Source organism: Embiotoca jacksoni, unplaced genomic scaffold (genome assembly GCF_022577435.1).
Source record: "Embiotoca jacksoni isolate LCO1_2020_lvr unplaced genomic scaffold, fEmbJac1.0.p SCAF_11, whole genome shotgun sequence".
Lineage (NCBI taxonomy): Eukaryota > Metazoa > Chordata > Actinopteri > Embiotocidae > Embiotoca > Embiotoca jacksoni.
The window spans coordinates 5,232,386-5,249,609 of record NW_027185241.1 but is presented as its reverse complement, the minus strand read 5'-3'; the positions used below and the strand labels follow the sequence as shown (position 1 = coordinate 5,249,609).

Below are 17,224 nucleotides of genomic sequence, written 5' to 3'. Positions count from 1 at the left end.
TATCTTTCTCCTCAAGGAGCAGCTTTCGGTCGCCTCGTAGGGGAGATCATGGCCACTCTTTTCCCAAATGGAATCCTGTTTGATGGGATAGTCTACCGCATCTTGCCGGGAGGTTACGCTGTCATTGGTTAGTCTACTAACCCTCCCATAGGTTCCCATAGGCCTTGAGATATAGACTTTAGAAAAATTTAATAACGCTTCGAATGGACGACTTTAAAAATTCTTGAACACTTCAATATGGCGCCCATATTCATAATTTTTTTTATTTTTTTATAATGTTTAAACCTTTTCTCTGGTTTAAATATGTGGATTTAGCAGCGGTTTCACCATTTTATTATTCTTATTCCAAAATATGCAGGTTTGTGCAGTGAAATGAATACATTTACACAACTTAAAACTTCAAAGTCGTTGAAAAGGATTTAATTTGCAGAACAACCGAGTGTTGTAACCCTGCTCTGTGCATTTTACCACAAAAGTGAGCAGATTTCTCTTTAACTGGAGGTTATCATGAGAACATATTTAATACTTTTCACTCTACAGTGTACAGTATGAGCTGGGACAGGTTCCAGTCCGTCATAATCCTTAACATGATAAGCAGGTTAAAAATATATGGATGCATATATATTCTTTTTTTTTTACACATCTTTTGATTTCTGCCTCTGATTAAAAAAAATGTGAATTTACTATATTATGAATAGTACAGTGTTTCAAGACTAATTTGGCTCCTTCTCACGCACGCAAAACTCGGATGGATGAGTAATAATGCAGAGGAGTTGTGCTTCACCCTCACCACATACTCTATGTAACCTCTTCTCTGCCTTCTGCCAGGTGCGGCAGCGATGACGGGAGCCGTCACACACACAGTTTCGACAGCAGTGATCTGCTTCGAGCTGACCGGTCAAATCTCCCACATCTTACCCATGATGGTGGCGGTCATCCTAGCCAACATGGTGGCACAGGGTCTGCAGCCTTCTCTCTACGACTCCATCATCCAAGTAAAGAAGCTGCCCTACCTGCCTGAGCTGGCCCTCGGGCACATCAGGTAAAGTTAAAATGCAGAGAACCCTCGCATTGTTTTCTATACAGCAGTCATTGATAGACAAACAGTTTTGATTGTGGTGTCCCTGCATCCCCAGCAAGTATAACATCTTTGTGGAGGACATCATGGTGCGCAAAGTGAAATTCTTGTCTTCTCAATCCACCTTTCGGGAATTAAACCATATGCTTGAGACAACGACCTTGAAAACCATCCCCCTGGTCGACTCCAAAGGTAGGATGACCTACATCATCATGTTGGGTGTTCATGTTTCTATGTCGCCTTTTAAAGGCTTGTGGCTCCAACTAACACCTAGTGCAAAGCTGCATCATGTGATTCGGCCTCGTTGTCCAATGTGCCTGTGGCCATGATCTTAAATGAAGTGTGGTCAGGCACATTGTTGGTGCATTGCTATCATGACTCAGCGAAAAGCGATTGACCAGCAGAAACCTTGTCTTATTTCAGAGGTGCAGTATTTTACTGTTATTTTAAGAAAGGATTATGAAGAGGTAATGGTTATTAAAGTAATGTGAACCTACATATTACATATGTAACTCTCGACAGTTTTCCCCAAAAGGCAAACTATTCCTTTGATAATTCCTTCACTGCAGAATCCATGATTCTCCTTGGCTCGATTGAGAGGACAGAGCTTCAAGCCGTTTTTGACTGGTGGCTTTCCCCAGAGAGGCGAGTCTTTGAAAGAGGTCAGAGTTCACCTGGCCAGGGCTCCAAAGTCAGCTGGGAGTCCTTCACCTTTGTAGATGAAGAGGGAGGAGAAGAGAGTGCCGATAAGGTGGAAGAAATAAACCATTAACTAACTATCATGTGTAATTCCAGTTTATTTGATCAAAAAATGTATCGTGCACTTACTGACTGTGTTGTTCCCCCCCAGACTGCCACTCCTGTGCAGGAAGAATGTAATGGACCCGTCCCATTTCCCAAAGCCCAGGAGCCCTCCACCAACCACACAGGCTCAGGTAACATGGCATTTCCACTGCACATAACGACACGTTCGCCCATCAAATGTCACTTTCTCTCTGCTCTGACATGTGTCGCCATACCATGTCCGCAGACAAGCGCAAGTTGCCATCTGTCAGGAGGACCCTTCAGAGACTCTTCTCCTCCACATCTTTATCAGGCCAGACTGAAACTCAGGTACCAAGATCAACCTACTCATCATTTTGAGGCCAAAAACAGCGCATCAGTGATCTGCTGTCGAGCTGGCATTGACAGCTCAGACAGGGGCATCAGTCCAACATGGCAGCCTGAGCCAACCTCTCTAATGTGAAGGGAGGAGCATAACAGGAGGAACGCAGAGTTGGCGATGACATGTTTTACAGTGGGCAGTGCCTTAAAACCACCAGGGGGCATGTTATCATTACCTGTACAGCTGTTGGTCCATCATCCCTTTCTTTCACCCTCTTTCCTCAGGAGACCACGCCACCTCCGCTGACTGACACCATGTCGCCAGAGGAGGTACTGTACACTATTGATTCAGCATCCTGAAAGCTCGGTAACAACAAGCCAAACAAACCAGTCTAATCAATGATTAGAAACTCTGTTTTCTCTGCGTCTCTCTGCCTTGTGATTGGCTCATGCAGATCAAAGACTGGGAAGAGGCAGAGCTGGACAAACCAATCGATATGGAGCAGATACGTATTGACCCCTCCCCATTTCAACTGGTGGAAAGAACTTCTCTCCACAAGGTGACTGCAGCATCACCTGGGTGATGTGTCAAAACACGCAAAGATCATGTACACAAACTCTGATAATACCGTTACGTGTCGTGCATGATTACATTTCGCAGTAATTCTTTGACATTTTGGGATTTACTGGATATCTGCTTATTCATTTTCTATAGCTGGTTAGCTTAGCTTAGCACACACACTGGAAAGAGGTAAAAAAAAAACTGTCAACTCTGTCCAGAAGTAAACTGTATCTGCCTGCTAGGAGCTTTAACGATCCCCAATGACCATGTTATATCTCATTAGATTCATCTATACAAAAGCAGTGATAAAATGGCATCATACGGTGTTGCTAGGGAACCAGTCACAAATCCTGTCCAAGAAATAGTCTGGCACATAATCACCTGTAACATCTGTTTAAGTTTTCAAACTAACAGGATATCATTTTGAATAGTGAACTTTAAAGTGCTGGTGGATGGATTCTGGTATTTGACAGAGCCTAGCTGCTTTCCTGTTTCCTGTCAAAATGCGAAGCGAAGCGAACCAGCTTCATATTTACAGAACAGATATGAGAGGAGTATTAATCCTTTCATTTAACTCCTGGCAAGAAACCAAATATACATGTTGAACATGTTAAATTACACCAGGATAAAGTTAATTTTTCACTTTAATACTTATTTTTTATTCTTAAACGTGTCTAATTACCTTCTTGTTCTGTTTCTATTCTTCAAATTTAACTGTTTTTTTCAGGGGCACTTCACCAGTTTTACATATATATCAAGTCCACCTGTAAAAACAGTTCAATGTTTTTTGAGGTACTAAAGGAGCTTTCTAAAGTCTGAGAAAAAAAACCCTGATAAACCACCAGACTTACATTAACTCGGCCTAGGAGTCTACACATATTTAACAAATAGCTAGAGTTACAAACTGGGTTTTAAAAACTTGGGCAGGAAGGGGCTGATGAAAAATGTCATTGAGTTGCATCATGGGAAACGCAGAATCCAGGGATTCCTAGATATCAAAAGTCTGAATGTCTCAGCTTTCATCAGGTTTCAGGTTTAACCATTTTTCAAATTCAAATGTTCCAAGCTTCACAAAGCTTTGAACTTTACATTTTATGCTGTGGCAATGCAGCACAGCCTTTTTCACTTGCATATTGTTTATGAAGAACAGTGCAGCCATGCAAGCAGAATACTGTCACAGTACAACATATTTAACACTGACTGGATCATGTCCTCCTTCTTGTCATTACTCAGACCCACACTCTGTTCTCGCTGTTGGGTCTCAGTCATGCCTATGTCACCAGTATTGGAAAGCTGGTGGGTGTCGTGGCACTGAAAGAGGTAAAGTCAATTTTTTTTTTTTCCTCTCTTCCTTTCTTCTTAATTTGCATGTTTTTTGTCACCTCTCTTGTTTTGATCTGGTAATGTGGTAACCTGTGATGATCTCACATTGTGGGCAGTTGTTCTGTCACCATGCCTCATACTTTTACGCTCTGATTCATGCAGTTATTCCATTAACCGCCCTCACAACTCATCTCCCTGGATGTTCCCTTTAGAGATCCTACATTAACGTCTTTCTTTGCCTTATGGTTTGCCTCTGTTGATATTTCAACCTATTTCTCTCTCCTTACAGTTACAGAAGGCTATAGAGGGCTCAACTCGCAGTGGGGTGAGGCTTCGTCCCCCTCTGGCCAGCTTCAGAGACGCCAGCCGGAAAGCCAAGAAGCACCAGCCTCCCTCATCCACCCCTTCTTCACCCACACGGGACAGAGACCTGTGGGGGGAGGGGAGCAGGAGGGAGGGGGAGCTGGTGAAGAAGGAGTCCAAAGAGGATTCCCGAGGGAAGTCTTCCAGAGGACCTCCCGGGTGTGACACTGCTCCCTCCTCCCCCAGCAGCATTGGGAGCACCAGTGGCAGCTCTGCCAACGCAGGAGGAGCTGAAGGCAAAACTCAGGAGGCAGCGTCCCCCTCCACCTCCTCCCCTAACTTGCCCTCACCTCCTGCCTCCCCTGTATCACCCACCAGCCCTGTCCTCACACTGTCCTCCCTGCAGGAGGAGAGGGAGAGTGAAGAATCAGATGAGCCTTTATAGGCAGAGCGGGTTTAAGAAGTAAGACTGATTTCACTCCTTTTGCCCAGAGACAGAGCAGCAGTCTGGGTTGAGGAGTCGGGCCGACTTGCAGCCCTCACAGACATTCAGCTCTCAGCGAGCAGCTCATGAAACTTGTCGTACAGGATATGTTTTTTTCTACTCTTACGACAGTCTCACTTTTTCACTCTTTTGAATCTCAGGTGCCTTCCTGTGTCTTCTGATAGCTGATTATCATATGTATCAACATCTGTTCATTTCACTAAGTACCTTTAAACAACTGACAGCAATGAAATGTATGATAATGAAATAATATATCGATAAAGACTTAATTAATTTGACCCAGAGGTCAAACAGATCATGCATTTATAGTTTACTGATTGAGGTTAATTTCAAATTATAACTTACATTTATCAAATATTTCAAATATATGTATGGTAAATTTAAATCAATATTACCAGTTTGTAATTTTTAAAAATAATAAATATTAAAATTGTCCACTATCCTATTTGAATTATTTACAGCAATAGATATCATGTATCAGCTTAACACAGCAGTGCTTTGAGGTAAATGTTAACATCAGGATGTTACAATACTAACATGTTTAGGAGGTAGCCTATGTTTACCATGTTCACCTTTTATTATAGCCTGTTAGCATGCCAACATTTGCAGTACAGTTTTGAAGTACTTGTACTTCACTTAAGTATTACAGGTATTACATTTTAATGGGAAACAAAGAACTTTCTACACTGTAATCATTTATTTAGGAGCTTTAGCTTCTACTTTTTTAGAGGAAGACTCCACAAAACACAATGCAAAAGCAACAGAATATTAAGTTGTTAAAATTAGTTTCACCTTCATAGCATTAAATAGAGCTTACATGTCACCACAGTAGTAAAAGCCGTCTAATAATGTGCATATGATAAATATAACTATGTATGTTAAATACCAGTCTGCATCATTAATACTTTGATAGTACAAGTACATTTGTCTGCTATAATAGAGGAAGGCAGTAGAAGTTTGAATACAGGAGATTTACTGGTAATGGAGTGTTTTTACACTGTTTTTGTTACTTTTACTTCAGTAAAAGATATGAATACTTATTCCGCCCCTGCTAACTAATGCCAATCAAACAGTAAAATATGTCTGAGGCTGATGCAAATAGCATTAACATTTGGCCAACATTAGTGTTGGGAAAATGACAAAATGTAGAAGAAGAAGAAGAAGAAAATTTCAGGGCTCACCAAAGTTGTTTTGTTCAGCCTGAAGGGAAGTTGCATGTCTGTGCCAGATTTCATGGCAAAACATCTGACAGTTGTTGAGATATATAACTAAAAACCACAAATGTCAACCTTACAGTGGCACTTGAGGAAAAGTCAGGGGCTAACCAAAGTCATTAGGATTTATCCTCTGGGCAGCATGAACAATTTTACAAAACTTCATGCCAATTCATCCAGTAATTGTTGAGATATACTGGACCAGAGTGGTGGACTGACCCAAACACAGGCTGCCAGTGAGGGTAAGAACATTTCGCCATGTCATTGATGGCATTCAAGCCAGAATTTCTTTGAGCATGTAAACACTGTGGTGCTTGAAGGTCAGCAGTGTGTTTCAGGCTCTGATTCCTATGTGAGCTTGAACAAATAAGCAGTTAGTCCCCATAGAGGAGGCCTGTCTGTGAGAATTTGCCATTGATATTCTCCTGGCATAAAATCCCTGATAAAGACTGCAGAGGAATGTTTTTGGAAAAGCTTGACAGGCTGGATTACACTGCTGCCAGCTCCTCGGTGATTGCTGTTTGGTTTGACAAGCACAAATTAGCTGGCTAAAAACGCCACCAAACATGGTTGAGAAAAAAGAAAAAAGAAAGACATCACACGTGTTAAGGCCCGAGAGAGGAAGGGGTGAACATGTGAGAATCTAATTATTTACACCCTGTGAAAATATGTCCACACATATGCACAAGAAAGGCCATTTGTTGGTTTGTTTATTTGCTCTTTCTCCACCAGAGGAAAAGAAGAAGAGACAGGTAAAGGAGCTGGAGAGCGTGTGGGAGATTCTGTCGTGCAGGAAAAAGAGAGGAAAGGACGCGAAACAGGAAGAAACAGAGAGTTGTTGACAGAAGAGAGGGAGAACGACGTGGAAGAAGCGTCCTGTGACAACCGTCCAACAAGCATGCAAAGGTGTGAGTGTTATGAGTGCACACTGGCTTCACCAGCCACGCTGCCTCATTTCAAACAAATAAATCCAAATTTACAGAAGCCATCCAATTTTATACAGCGTTTTATACAGCAGTTACTTTTTTTCTTTTTTTTTGCCACACACTTCCAAATCATATCCATGTTACATGTCTGATTGCCTCCAATCCCCCTTCATTGATTTGAAAAGGTCAGTTATTTTTCTTTTTTTTTCAGGCAGTGATACTTCTGACAAGACAGCGGACAACTTACTGTATGCAGACAGACAGACAGACAGACAGACACAAGTATACAGGACAGATACAAAGACGTAGACGGAGCGGAAGAGAAGGAGAAAGGCAGAGGACCAGAAGCAGATTGTGAGCGGCATGCCTGCGGACAAGGTACCGTAACTCTTGGAAGATGGCAGTAGAATTATACAAAAAGAGGAACTCAACTGCAAACCAGTCGGTTAACAAAGACGTGATCAGTAAACCTTAACGTCCACAGAAATATATTTGGCTTCTTCTTGTCTGTTTATTCATTCATTGAGATTTTGTTAAACAAAAAAAAATGTAATAAAATAACCCAAATTGAAGCAGTGTCTTTTCTAGTTTAATGCGTGTTTCCTCATGAGACGATATTTCTTTTTAGCAAACAGTTTAAGCTGCGAGGATGTTCCCATCATCAACATATAAAGCAATAGTCTTTCCACCACATTACCTCTTTGACTCATAAAGAAAACGATACTGCTCCCAGAAGGGTTTGTACCTACATGAAATAATAGACTCTGTACAAGCTGTCACATTATTCCTCCCTACCAAGTAATTGTTCAATAAATAAATCAATATGTGCCATTGTGTAAAGACATTCTGTTTGCAGTTTTGAGCCCTCTTAAAGTTGCTTGTATGATCTGCCAGTCACTTTGGGAAGTGAAATAAATTGACGATAGGTTCTTTAAAACTGAGAGCTGCCGAAATACCTGTACCTATTATCAAGGTTTTTTTTTTCTTCTTCTTGGAGTAAAGTGCTCAAAACCAGACTAAAACAAGACTGCTTTACAACCATGACACTTATTCTAACTTATACTGGAAGGGATTTCAACAAGTCAGTAGAAAAATAAACATTGTCCCCCAACATTGCATAAAGAAGCAATCAATAAATAAATTCATTCAAGTCAATAAACTGTAATTTTTTTTTATCTTAAAAGTTTCTCACACAATCATCAGAGTGAGAGGAGAAGGTGCTCCCCAACAGAGAAAAGATAACAGTGGGTGTGTTTTGTTGCAAAGTTCGTCGGTGAGACATGCAGAAAGTCCACTTTGTTCACTGTCGCTTGTTAAACTCCTCTTCTTGCTGGAAAACACCCATCCATCCTCAGTTGAAAGAAAAAATAAAATAAAGATATGAATGAAACCATTGCTCCAAAATCATCATTAGAATCACTATCACACTCCAGGCAGCTGCTTCACAGTAATAACGATGAGCAGGAAGACACCGATCTGTTCGGCTCCTAGCGTTCAGTCCTAGTCTTCTGTTCTGTTCCCTGATTGGGTTATTGAGCGGCACACGGGCTGCAATTTCCCAGGTGAACTCAACCTCCTGCTGCTGTAGTTTGTTTCTCCACGGATGGACTCGCCGAGGTTGAGCACCCTCCAGTTCGCTCATATTTACAACACAAACATTCCTCCACTTCATTTGTCTTTGTGTGGTGGTACACGAAAAGAAAAACAAACGTCAGGCTAAACTGTGAGCTTGAGAGTGATCCCAAAATATATTCAGACCCCAGAGGTGTACAAAAATAAAGAAATCATACTGTAATAAAACAGTTGTGACTGTGAGAGAGAGGCATTTTTTATATATACTCAGACTATCTACATTTATAGGACAGCACTGACACTGGTCTGTTGGGAAGCCAGTGTTTTGCCTGCCTATTGCTGGTTACAATTTAGATATTCTCGTGTGTGTGTTTGTGTTTGTGTAGTGGTGGTCCAGGTGAGCCAGCAGTGAATCCATTTTCAACACGTTTCAGAGACTTCCCTTGTTTATCTGTGTTATGAAAGCGCTTGATTCTCTCTCATGTGAACCGTGAGGAGACATCAGAAAGCAGCGCTCATGTACTGCCATTTGCCTTCCAGTACATTCAAAATAGTGGTTATCATCCTTAATTTATCGCAACTATGGAAAAAAAAAAACAGCAGCTGAGGGTTTGTGTTGTCATGTGGCTCGGTTTTGGTTGTCGGTGGTGCTGAAAAGCTTTCAGAGTGGGAATTTGGGTAACATCAGCAGTCCAAAGGCAACCTCTGATCTGTTGGATTGCATAAGTGCAAAAAGAGATTTACATATGCAGCTCTGTCTTTACTTCTCTGTCGCTCAAGCCCACCGCAGGCCCACTCACTGTGGCCACACCTGGGATACTATGGTTCAGTGCAAAGTCTATACAGTGCTGTATAGTACAGGTACTCCATAGTACTCTCAATAAACATGCATACAGAGAGACAGAGTAGGAAGCACACTATCTTACAGTACAATCCTTATCTGTGCAGTGTCCAGTGTGTGCAGTCAGCAGAACAGGCCTGTCCCTGGGTTGTGCCTCGGGCATCCTGGTGCCACAACATCATAGAGGAATTTATTTTAGAAGGGTTAAACTGCATTTCATTGAAATGCTGAGGTTTTCTGAGCCTACTTTAATGGTTTGTGAAATTGCTTGGGTTGCCATTAGTAAAGTATACTGTATGTTTGATGCAACGGGGAAAATAATTTGAATAAACACTATCTAATGTGTCGAGTAACAGCTGTAAACAGAGTAGTTCTCCCATAAGAAAACTGTTATATCTTACCATACACTTATACATAGATTCTTGTTCTTCTTTTTTTTTTTGCTTTATTACAAAATTATTCTTATTATAATGTTTTATTATGTTAGATTTTCATTATCATTATAAGACGATGACAGGGTCGAGTTGCTTGTCTTCATAAAAAGCATGCATGTTTCCATTCCCTTCCACTTCATCTAAATGCGGGGTCATTTCCCCTGGTGGAAACGTTTTAGTCAGTTGGTGGCTCCTCTTCCTCTCCATCCTCACTCTTCTCTTTAATTACCTTTGGGATGTAAGGCTGACAAAGAAATAGGTGTCCTTTGTTGCATCAGCTCTTGTCTCATTGTGAGTCCACTTCCGGATCTGTTTCTCAGTTTTGAAAAATTCATCTCGCAACCAAAAAGTTGTGTTTTTGATACCTGAAAAGGAACAGATTAATAGATATATGTAGTATTATCACGCTCATTCCTTGCTGACTCCTCGGCCAGTTTGTAATAAGGAGTCTCTTGACAGACAGGAACTCAGTTGGTTGCCATGGAAGCAGGTGGCCCCACCTCCTCCCACTCTTCCTTCTCCTCTAGCGTCTGAATGAGGCCGCAGGTGACATCGGAGGCCTTCCGCTCTGTCATTGGCTCTGCCATTGGTTGCCCCGGACTACTGCCACCGGAGGCATCCCCTTGTTGTGTGGGCGGAGTCAACGTGGCCGACTCTGGATCCACGCACAGTGTCACCTCTTCTTCCTGACCAGGACAGACAGAGTAAAACACAGTCTGATCAGTCAACTTATCTCACACAGAGATTGTTTGGCAATAGCTTTGCACCACAAATCGCACTTCTAATTTAAAATATATATAAAAGGGTCCATGGTGGTAATACAGGTTTTATCCCATCAACTGCAAATTTACATTTTTGTAAACTAGGATGCACTTCACCGATCAACACAAAGTCCATTAAAGCTGTTTTAGAGTTTTTGACAATCTTCCCCAGCAGATGGACTATTTGTCCATGTTGGTTTATTTGTTAAAATGTGACCGACTTGACAAAATTGATCTTGTACTGATATTGTTTTGGCATTTGCTGCTGCCAAGGTCAAAAATGACCTTTAAAAATGGTTATATACTCATCAGAGATACATTCAGTATTTAGTGGCTGTTTGTTTCTTTTTGTCAGTTCAACCAAAGTTACATGGTGATGTCGGTAGCAGCAGAAACACGTTTAAAACCTTCAAGATCTCTGACTCAGCTGCTGAAAAGGTTTGCATTAATGAGCTGTGTTGTTGGGCAGCATGTAATACCACTGGTCAGTGTGTGTCAGTGTCATGTTTCGCCTTGTCTAGGCATGAAAAGTATACACAGCAAGAAGGAGGTTATGTGACAAAGTACAAAGACGTATAACGTCCAAACAGAGATGAGATCAGGTTGTTTTTTTTGTGTGGAACAAACACAGGACGTTTCCCTGGATAACCAGTGTTGGAGTTTGGGAGAAAGCGTGGATTTCATTTAAATTACGTCCATAATGTAACATATTTTAACATACATTAAGTAACTTCCATGACATGTGTAACATTACTTATATAAAATGACTGTGTCCAGACCTAAGGCCCTTTACTTTTCATGTCGAGGGGAAGCAAAACATGACAATAACCTTGTATGGTCTAGAGGACTGAGTGGTGTATTACATGCTTTGATGTGATTTCGGGTTGTGTTGGTAAATCTACCCAAAGACACAGACTTTCCTAAGTGGACATGCTAATTTTTGATTGTTTCGTGCATTAAGAAGGTCGCTGATCAGCAGTTTCAAATGCTGGAGCTCCCTGCAAGTTCCACGCAACAACCCAGGGTTTTCAAAATTGCACCTTCACTTTCACAACTTTTACATAATTTTTCACAAACAGTAAAGACAACTTGGGGCATGAGTGCCTGTCATAAGTTTGGCTTCGAACAATTAGTAATTTCCTGCTATTTTCCTACTGCTGACTCTGTAATACGAGCATGAAATACCCTAAAAAATGATTTAAGAAAGTGTCCACAACAAGTTCATGTTCTTACTATTGGATATAGATATTAAGTATTTTTAATAATCTGAGTTTTATTTCACTAATAGCAATATAAATGTCATAAGACAATGTGACATTTATAAATAAAAGAAAGGTTGCAAATCCTCACATTCAACAAATTAATGATTTAGCGATTATCAAGAATGTCAGTCAATGTTCTGTCTCTTAACAAACTGACTGGTCAACTAATCATTTTAACAATGATTCTTTCCACATTCACGTGAATTACAACCATCCCGTACCATGCCTCGATGATTGTAAATCATTGTTTACACCTTATAGAACAGTTTGAAAAATAAATAATAATCAATGATAAGGGAGTTGTAGTTAATGGGATAAAACCACCAGTATGGTATTTTACTGTGCTTCCTCAGCAAATTACAAAATGATATAGTAATCCCTGAAGAGACAATTCTATGTAATCTAACCCCATGTTCACCTCACCTTGAGCTCCTCCTCCTGCTCTAGAAGCGGGGAGTGTTCTGTTCCCACCATCTCGTCTCCGGAGGGAACACACAGGCTCGGCTCCACCACCGCCGCCACACCCATGTACCCTCCGGCCTCCGCCTGATAGGCCTCCATCTGCCCTGTGTTCCACAGATCAACCAATGGCGGGTGAACAGGATGAACCAGACTGTGGATGGTGCTGTTGGGCGTTGCTTGCAAAGAGTGGTTGGCACTGTGCAGCCTGTGCTCCAGAGACTAGAAACACAAGGATGAGATGGGGAGCAGAGAAAGAGGTGAGAAAAGAGAGAGCTCGGATCTGGCACTTGTTTGTAACCTATATGTCAACTTTAGTCCATCTTTCCCGACAGGCTGCCATGTCAGAGGTGACACAACGTCAAGCACTTTCACAGTACTGACAAGAAAATAGTGGAGTAAGCCAATCCAGTGTACTGTAAGCGGTATAACACTTGCAGACGATGTCTGTTCCTTTGTGCACCGGGGGAGATAAGCAGCTCTTTTTTACATGTATCTAAAATTGAGGCTTATTGATTCAATTTGGCTGCAGCTTTCATTTCAAAGCTAAAAGCAGTGCTTTTAATGTATATAAAATAATTTCTGTCTAGTTTTCCTCTGAAAATCAACTGCTATAAATAAGAGCTCATTATCTCTTTATTTTATCTTTATATTAAAACAATATACTCTATTCTTCTCTTTTGAAAGATTTCATATGTTTTGGGTGTTTAAGTTGTTATTTGCAATTATTTAATTAATGACTGTGTGAATAGTAGTTTGACAAAATAATCTTGACTCAGGTTTTTCTTTCTTATTTTCTATCTCTTTTTTAAAAAAAATTGTTTTAGACAAAGTGATGAGTCAACACTGTAGGGTGTACTAGTGTTTAAATCATGCTCAGTCGAGTCATATCGCATGTCAAATTTTTGACTTATGGAATAATGAAAAACTAAAATGAAAAAAAAGAAAGGAAAAACTTTGAGGTAAGATTATTTTGTCAAACTACTCTTTCCACCGTCAATAATTAATTTCCAGACTCAGCAATAAATCAAGGAGGTTATAGTTTTCTGAGGACATAAAGGATCATTTGTTAGAATATGAAGATAAGAAGAATCCGACAGTATTTTGATTGCTCGCAGCTCCTCAGGTGCTCAAAGTTTATGCATTCTTGTATTGGCATTGAGCAACACTAAATCTGGGCCATGTGTAATATCTCACTGTGCTTAAACTTGTGTTCATCCTGCCAGAGGCACACACACACAGACTCCACCTGCTCCTCATCAGTCACCTGTTGTTGCTGATACTGCAGGAGCTGCTGTTGCTGGTAGTGCTGGATCTGGTGGATCTGCTGCAGCTGTTGTAGTTGACTCTGTTGCTGGAGACTGAAATGCTGCTGCTGTTGCTGAGACAGGAAGTGAGCTGCCGCCTGCCCGTCGTACCCTTCGGTCCCCATAACGTAGGAGCCAGCAGGGGGAGACGCCACACCGGAGGGATCAGTGTTGATCGGCTCCCAGGCATCAGAGGAGGAGAGGCAGTAGTGGCCCTGGGAGACGTATGTGTGAGGCCACACCTCTGCTGCGGAGTGGTGCATTATCTGATCTGGAAATAAGGAAAAATGCAGCAGCTGCTGTTAGTGCCCGCCAGAATGGGAGAACAGATGGATGCAGGAACAGTGTGGGATTCGGTCAGAAAGCACAATAAACTAAGTCATCTTGAAGTGATACAAATAATAAATAATGCAGTATAAAATCAGGAAATCTTCATGTCATGCGGCTGATTTTTTGCAGATTTCTAATACAAAGTCCCAATTCTATCATGTGTTGATGAAGTAAAAAAAAAATCAGCATTTTATTTAAGCTAAACTATTCAGTAGGTTGTTTAAAATCCACCTTAGAATGACCTATAATTTTAGCTACCAGTAGTTCAGGTAGTCAGGTGGGTTTGAGTGTGATCTAGATCCAGAAACTCAGCAGAAAAGTGTGCACATTGGCTGAATGAATGTTTTGACAGAAACTCTACGGTGTGTACTGAACACAGTTTAAACACTGGCACACCTTACACTGTTGAGTCATCACTCTTGTCAAACTGTATAATGCAGACATAGTCTTGATTTTCTAGAGTTGCTCTCTCTCTCGGGAGAAGGGTAGAAATTGAGCCTGTGAGTAAAAGAACACCCACAAATGTTCACCCTCTGCTGAAAATTTATTCAACTTGAAAATATTGGGATAATTTGAGGCAAGTGCATCAATGAAACAGGTTTGAGGGTTTATCCTAAATCAACAAAACACTTATTTTAATTGTCTGCACCTCAAACTGCATGTTTATCCAGTTATTTGCATTGAGGAAACCGTCTTTGGAGAGAGGACACGAGACATGTTTTCTGCACACGATCCCTTTAAGGTTAATCGTTGGTTTTGCGCTTTCTGGTTTCCTTCCTTTTCTTCCTACGTAAGTTTTGTCTGTCTTTCACTCGCTATTTTGAGTGCATAAGTGTGTTTACGCTGACTGAGTATGGATCGCTGGACACTTTTCACCCTCAACGATCACCATCACTGCTACGAAGCAGAAAGTGAGGGACCACCAACTTATTTTCAAACTGCATGGGGTTGAGGAAGCTGCAGCTGTTGCGGAACACTGCACTATATACAAATACAAGTTCTATCTGTCCACACAGCAGTGTTTATAGTATCACTATACTGTTGTTGGGTAGAAGCCATCAGTATGTTTATTGTGTGCATGAAACAGAGGGCACGAAAGCACGTTCATATGTTTACCTGTCATGCATGCAAATGTTACGGTTATTTCCGGCAAGTGCAAAACAGCAGTGTGCGGTTTCAGACAACATTTACCTGTTGAAATTCATCCCCTACACAAGTAAGTGTAGTATAATAATAATAATAATAATAATAATAATAATAATAATAATAAACTTTATTTGTATAGCACCTTTCATACAAGAAATGCAGCTCAAAGTTCTTTATAGCTAGAGAATTACATGCAGTGTTTTACATAAAAACAGATATAAAGGAACATTTCGAAATATAGAAGAAATGAGATGCATAAGAACAGATAAAATGCATAGGAAACAGATCAAATGCATAAAATTAAACACAAATAGAGTTCAAATATAAAATAAGCAATATGAATTTTAAAGTTCAAGTGCAAGAGAGCTTCAAGAGTAGCTAGTTAAAGGCTAAAGTAAAGAGATATGTTTTGAGCTTTCTTTTAAAAGTATTAACTGAGCTAGCTTCCCTGATATCTAACAACTAGTTTGTTCCACAGCTTTGGAGCGTAGTTGACAAAAGCTGAATCCCCAATTTTCTTTCGGCTGTTGCTGAGAACCTCCAATAAACCAGCAGCAGATGATCTCAGTGTTCTTGAAGGCACATAGTTTACCAGAGAGTTAGCGATGTAACTCGGTCCGAGCCCATTAAGAGCTTTGTGTGAGGAGGAGGACCTTAAAGTCAATCCTGTGTGTTACAGGCAGCCGGTGCAGAGCAGCCAGAACTGGACTGATGTGCTCTCTCTCCTCTTGGTTCTGGTTAATACTCGAGCTTCAGGGTTTTGGATGAGCTGAAGTCTCTCTCTTGTTTTCTTTGGTAGGCCAGTAAAAAGTGCATTACAGTAGTCCAGTCGGCTAGAAATGAATGCATGAATCAACTTTTTGGCATCTGTCTGATTTATAAACAGCCGCACCGTGACTTTGTTTCTAAGGTGGAAAAAATAAGTTTTTGTGTCACCCTTATTAATGTGGGCCTTGAAAGTTAGAGCTGAGTCTAAGATTACACCAAGTTGTTATCGCTGATCTTATCCACAGAGTTAGTTGCCCCAGATCCTTTTCTACAATCTGTCTTTTTGTTTTGGGGCAGACAAGGAGGAATTCTGTTTTATCCTTGTTTAATTTGAGGAAATTATTGCTCATCCATTTATTTATTGCTAAAAGACATTCAGTGATGGAGCACATAGCTGCATCATCATTTGGTTCAGCGGCAATGTACAGTTGTGTGTCATCTGCATAACTATAAAAACAAACATTGTGCTCTCTAATGATGTTCCCCAGTGGCAGCATGTACAGTGAGAACAGTAAAGGACCGAGGCAGCTGCCCTGTGGAACCCCACAGCAGCTTTCAGGTTTCTCTGACGCTTGATCTCCAATGCTGACATAAAACTTCCTCCCTTTGATGTATGTTTTGAACCCGTTTAAGACACTGTTGGACAGACCAACCAACTTCTCAAGATGATTTATCAGAATATCATGGTCCATTATATCAAAGGCTGCGCTCATGTCTAAGAGGATTAGAGTTGAGACCTTATTTTCATCGGAGTTTAGTTAGAGGTCGCTGATTATTTTAGTAAGTGCTTTTCAGTGCTGTGATGTGCTCTAAAGCCTGACTGAAACTCCTCCAGGATGTTATTTTCTTTAAGAAAGGAATTTATTTGCACCGAAAGTATCTTTTCAAGTATCTTACTAATAAATAGAAGGTTGGCTATTTGGCCGATAGCTGGTCAGTGCATTGACATCGAGGTTGGGTTTCTTTAGTAACATTTTTACAACAGCTGTTTTGAAGGTATTTGGGTAAATGCCTGTTCGAAGGGATGTATTTATAATCTCGAGGACATGAGTTGCTGTTGAATACCTGCTTAAAAACGCTGTTGGTATTGGGTCAATACAGGAAGTGGAGGAGTTACACCCAGTGACAGTCTTACAAAGCTCAGTTAATGTGATGGAGGTGAATTTTTCCATGGTTGCATCTGTGTTACAATGTTTTTGGAATTCATCTATGTTAACATAAGCAGAAATATGGGCTATGATTGAAGTGGATTTGTCTCTGAAGAACAGTGCTAGTTCTTCACATTTTGATGCCGAGACCTGCAGGGGGGCGGGGCTAGTGTTGAGTAGC

The 17,224-nt window shown here is 40.8% G+C and overlaps 2 protein-coding genes across 7 annotated transcripts in view; one reads left to right on the top strand and one right to left on the bottom strand.

Moving 5' to 3' along the window:
• The window catches only part of clcn1b (chloride channel, voltage-sensitive 1b), a 28,810-nt gene extending 23,370 nt beyond the window's left edge, over positions 1 to 5,440 (top strand). For both annotated transcript variants that reach the window (XM_069142517.1, XM_069142518.1), the window contains exons 14-23: positions 17 to 127; positions 829 to 1,042; positions 1,137 to 1,270; positions 1,648 to 1,829; positions 1,929 to 2,013; positions 2,109 to 2,191; positions 2,468 to 2,512; positions 2,638 to 2,742; positions 3,978 to 4,064; positions 4,357 to 5,440. In XM_069142517.1, the coding sequence (XP_068998618.1) occupies positions 17 to 127; positions 829 to 1,042; positions 1,137 to 1,270; positions 1,648 to 1,829; positions 1,929 to 2,013; positions 2,109 to 2,191; positions 2,468 to 2,512; positions 2,638 to 2,742; positions 3,978 to 4,064; positions 4,357 to 4,815 (1,505 nt within the window). In that variant the 3' untranslated portion in view covers positions 4,816 to 5,440. The remainder of the gene's footprint in view (positions 1 to 16; positions 128 to 828; positions 1,043 to 1,136; positions 1,271 to 1,647; positions 1,830 to 1,928; positions 2,014 to 2,108; positions 2,192 to 2,467; positions 2,513 to 2,637; positions 2,743 to 3,977; positions 4,065 to 4,356) is intronic.
• fam131bb (family with sequence similarity 131 member Bb) overlaps positions 5,434 to 17,224 on the bottom strand; it is a 27,869-nt gene continuing 16,078 nt past the window's right edge. For all 5 annotated transcript variants that reach the window (XM_069142524.1, XM_069142523.1, XM_069142525.1 and 2 more), the window contains 3 exons: positions 13,612 to 13,922; positions 12,309 to 12,566; positions 5,434 to 10,548 (listed from right to left, as the gene is read on the bottom strand). In XM_069142524.1, coding sequence (XP_068998625.1) covers positions 10,330 to 10,548; positions 12,309 to 12,566; positions 13,612 to 13,922 — 788 coding nt within the window. In that variant the 3' untranslated portion in view covers positions 5,434 to 10,329. The remainder of the gene's footprint in view (positions 10,549 to 12,308; positions 12,567 to 13,611; positions 13,923 to 17,224) is intronic.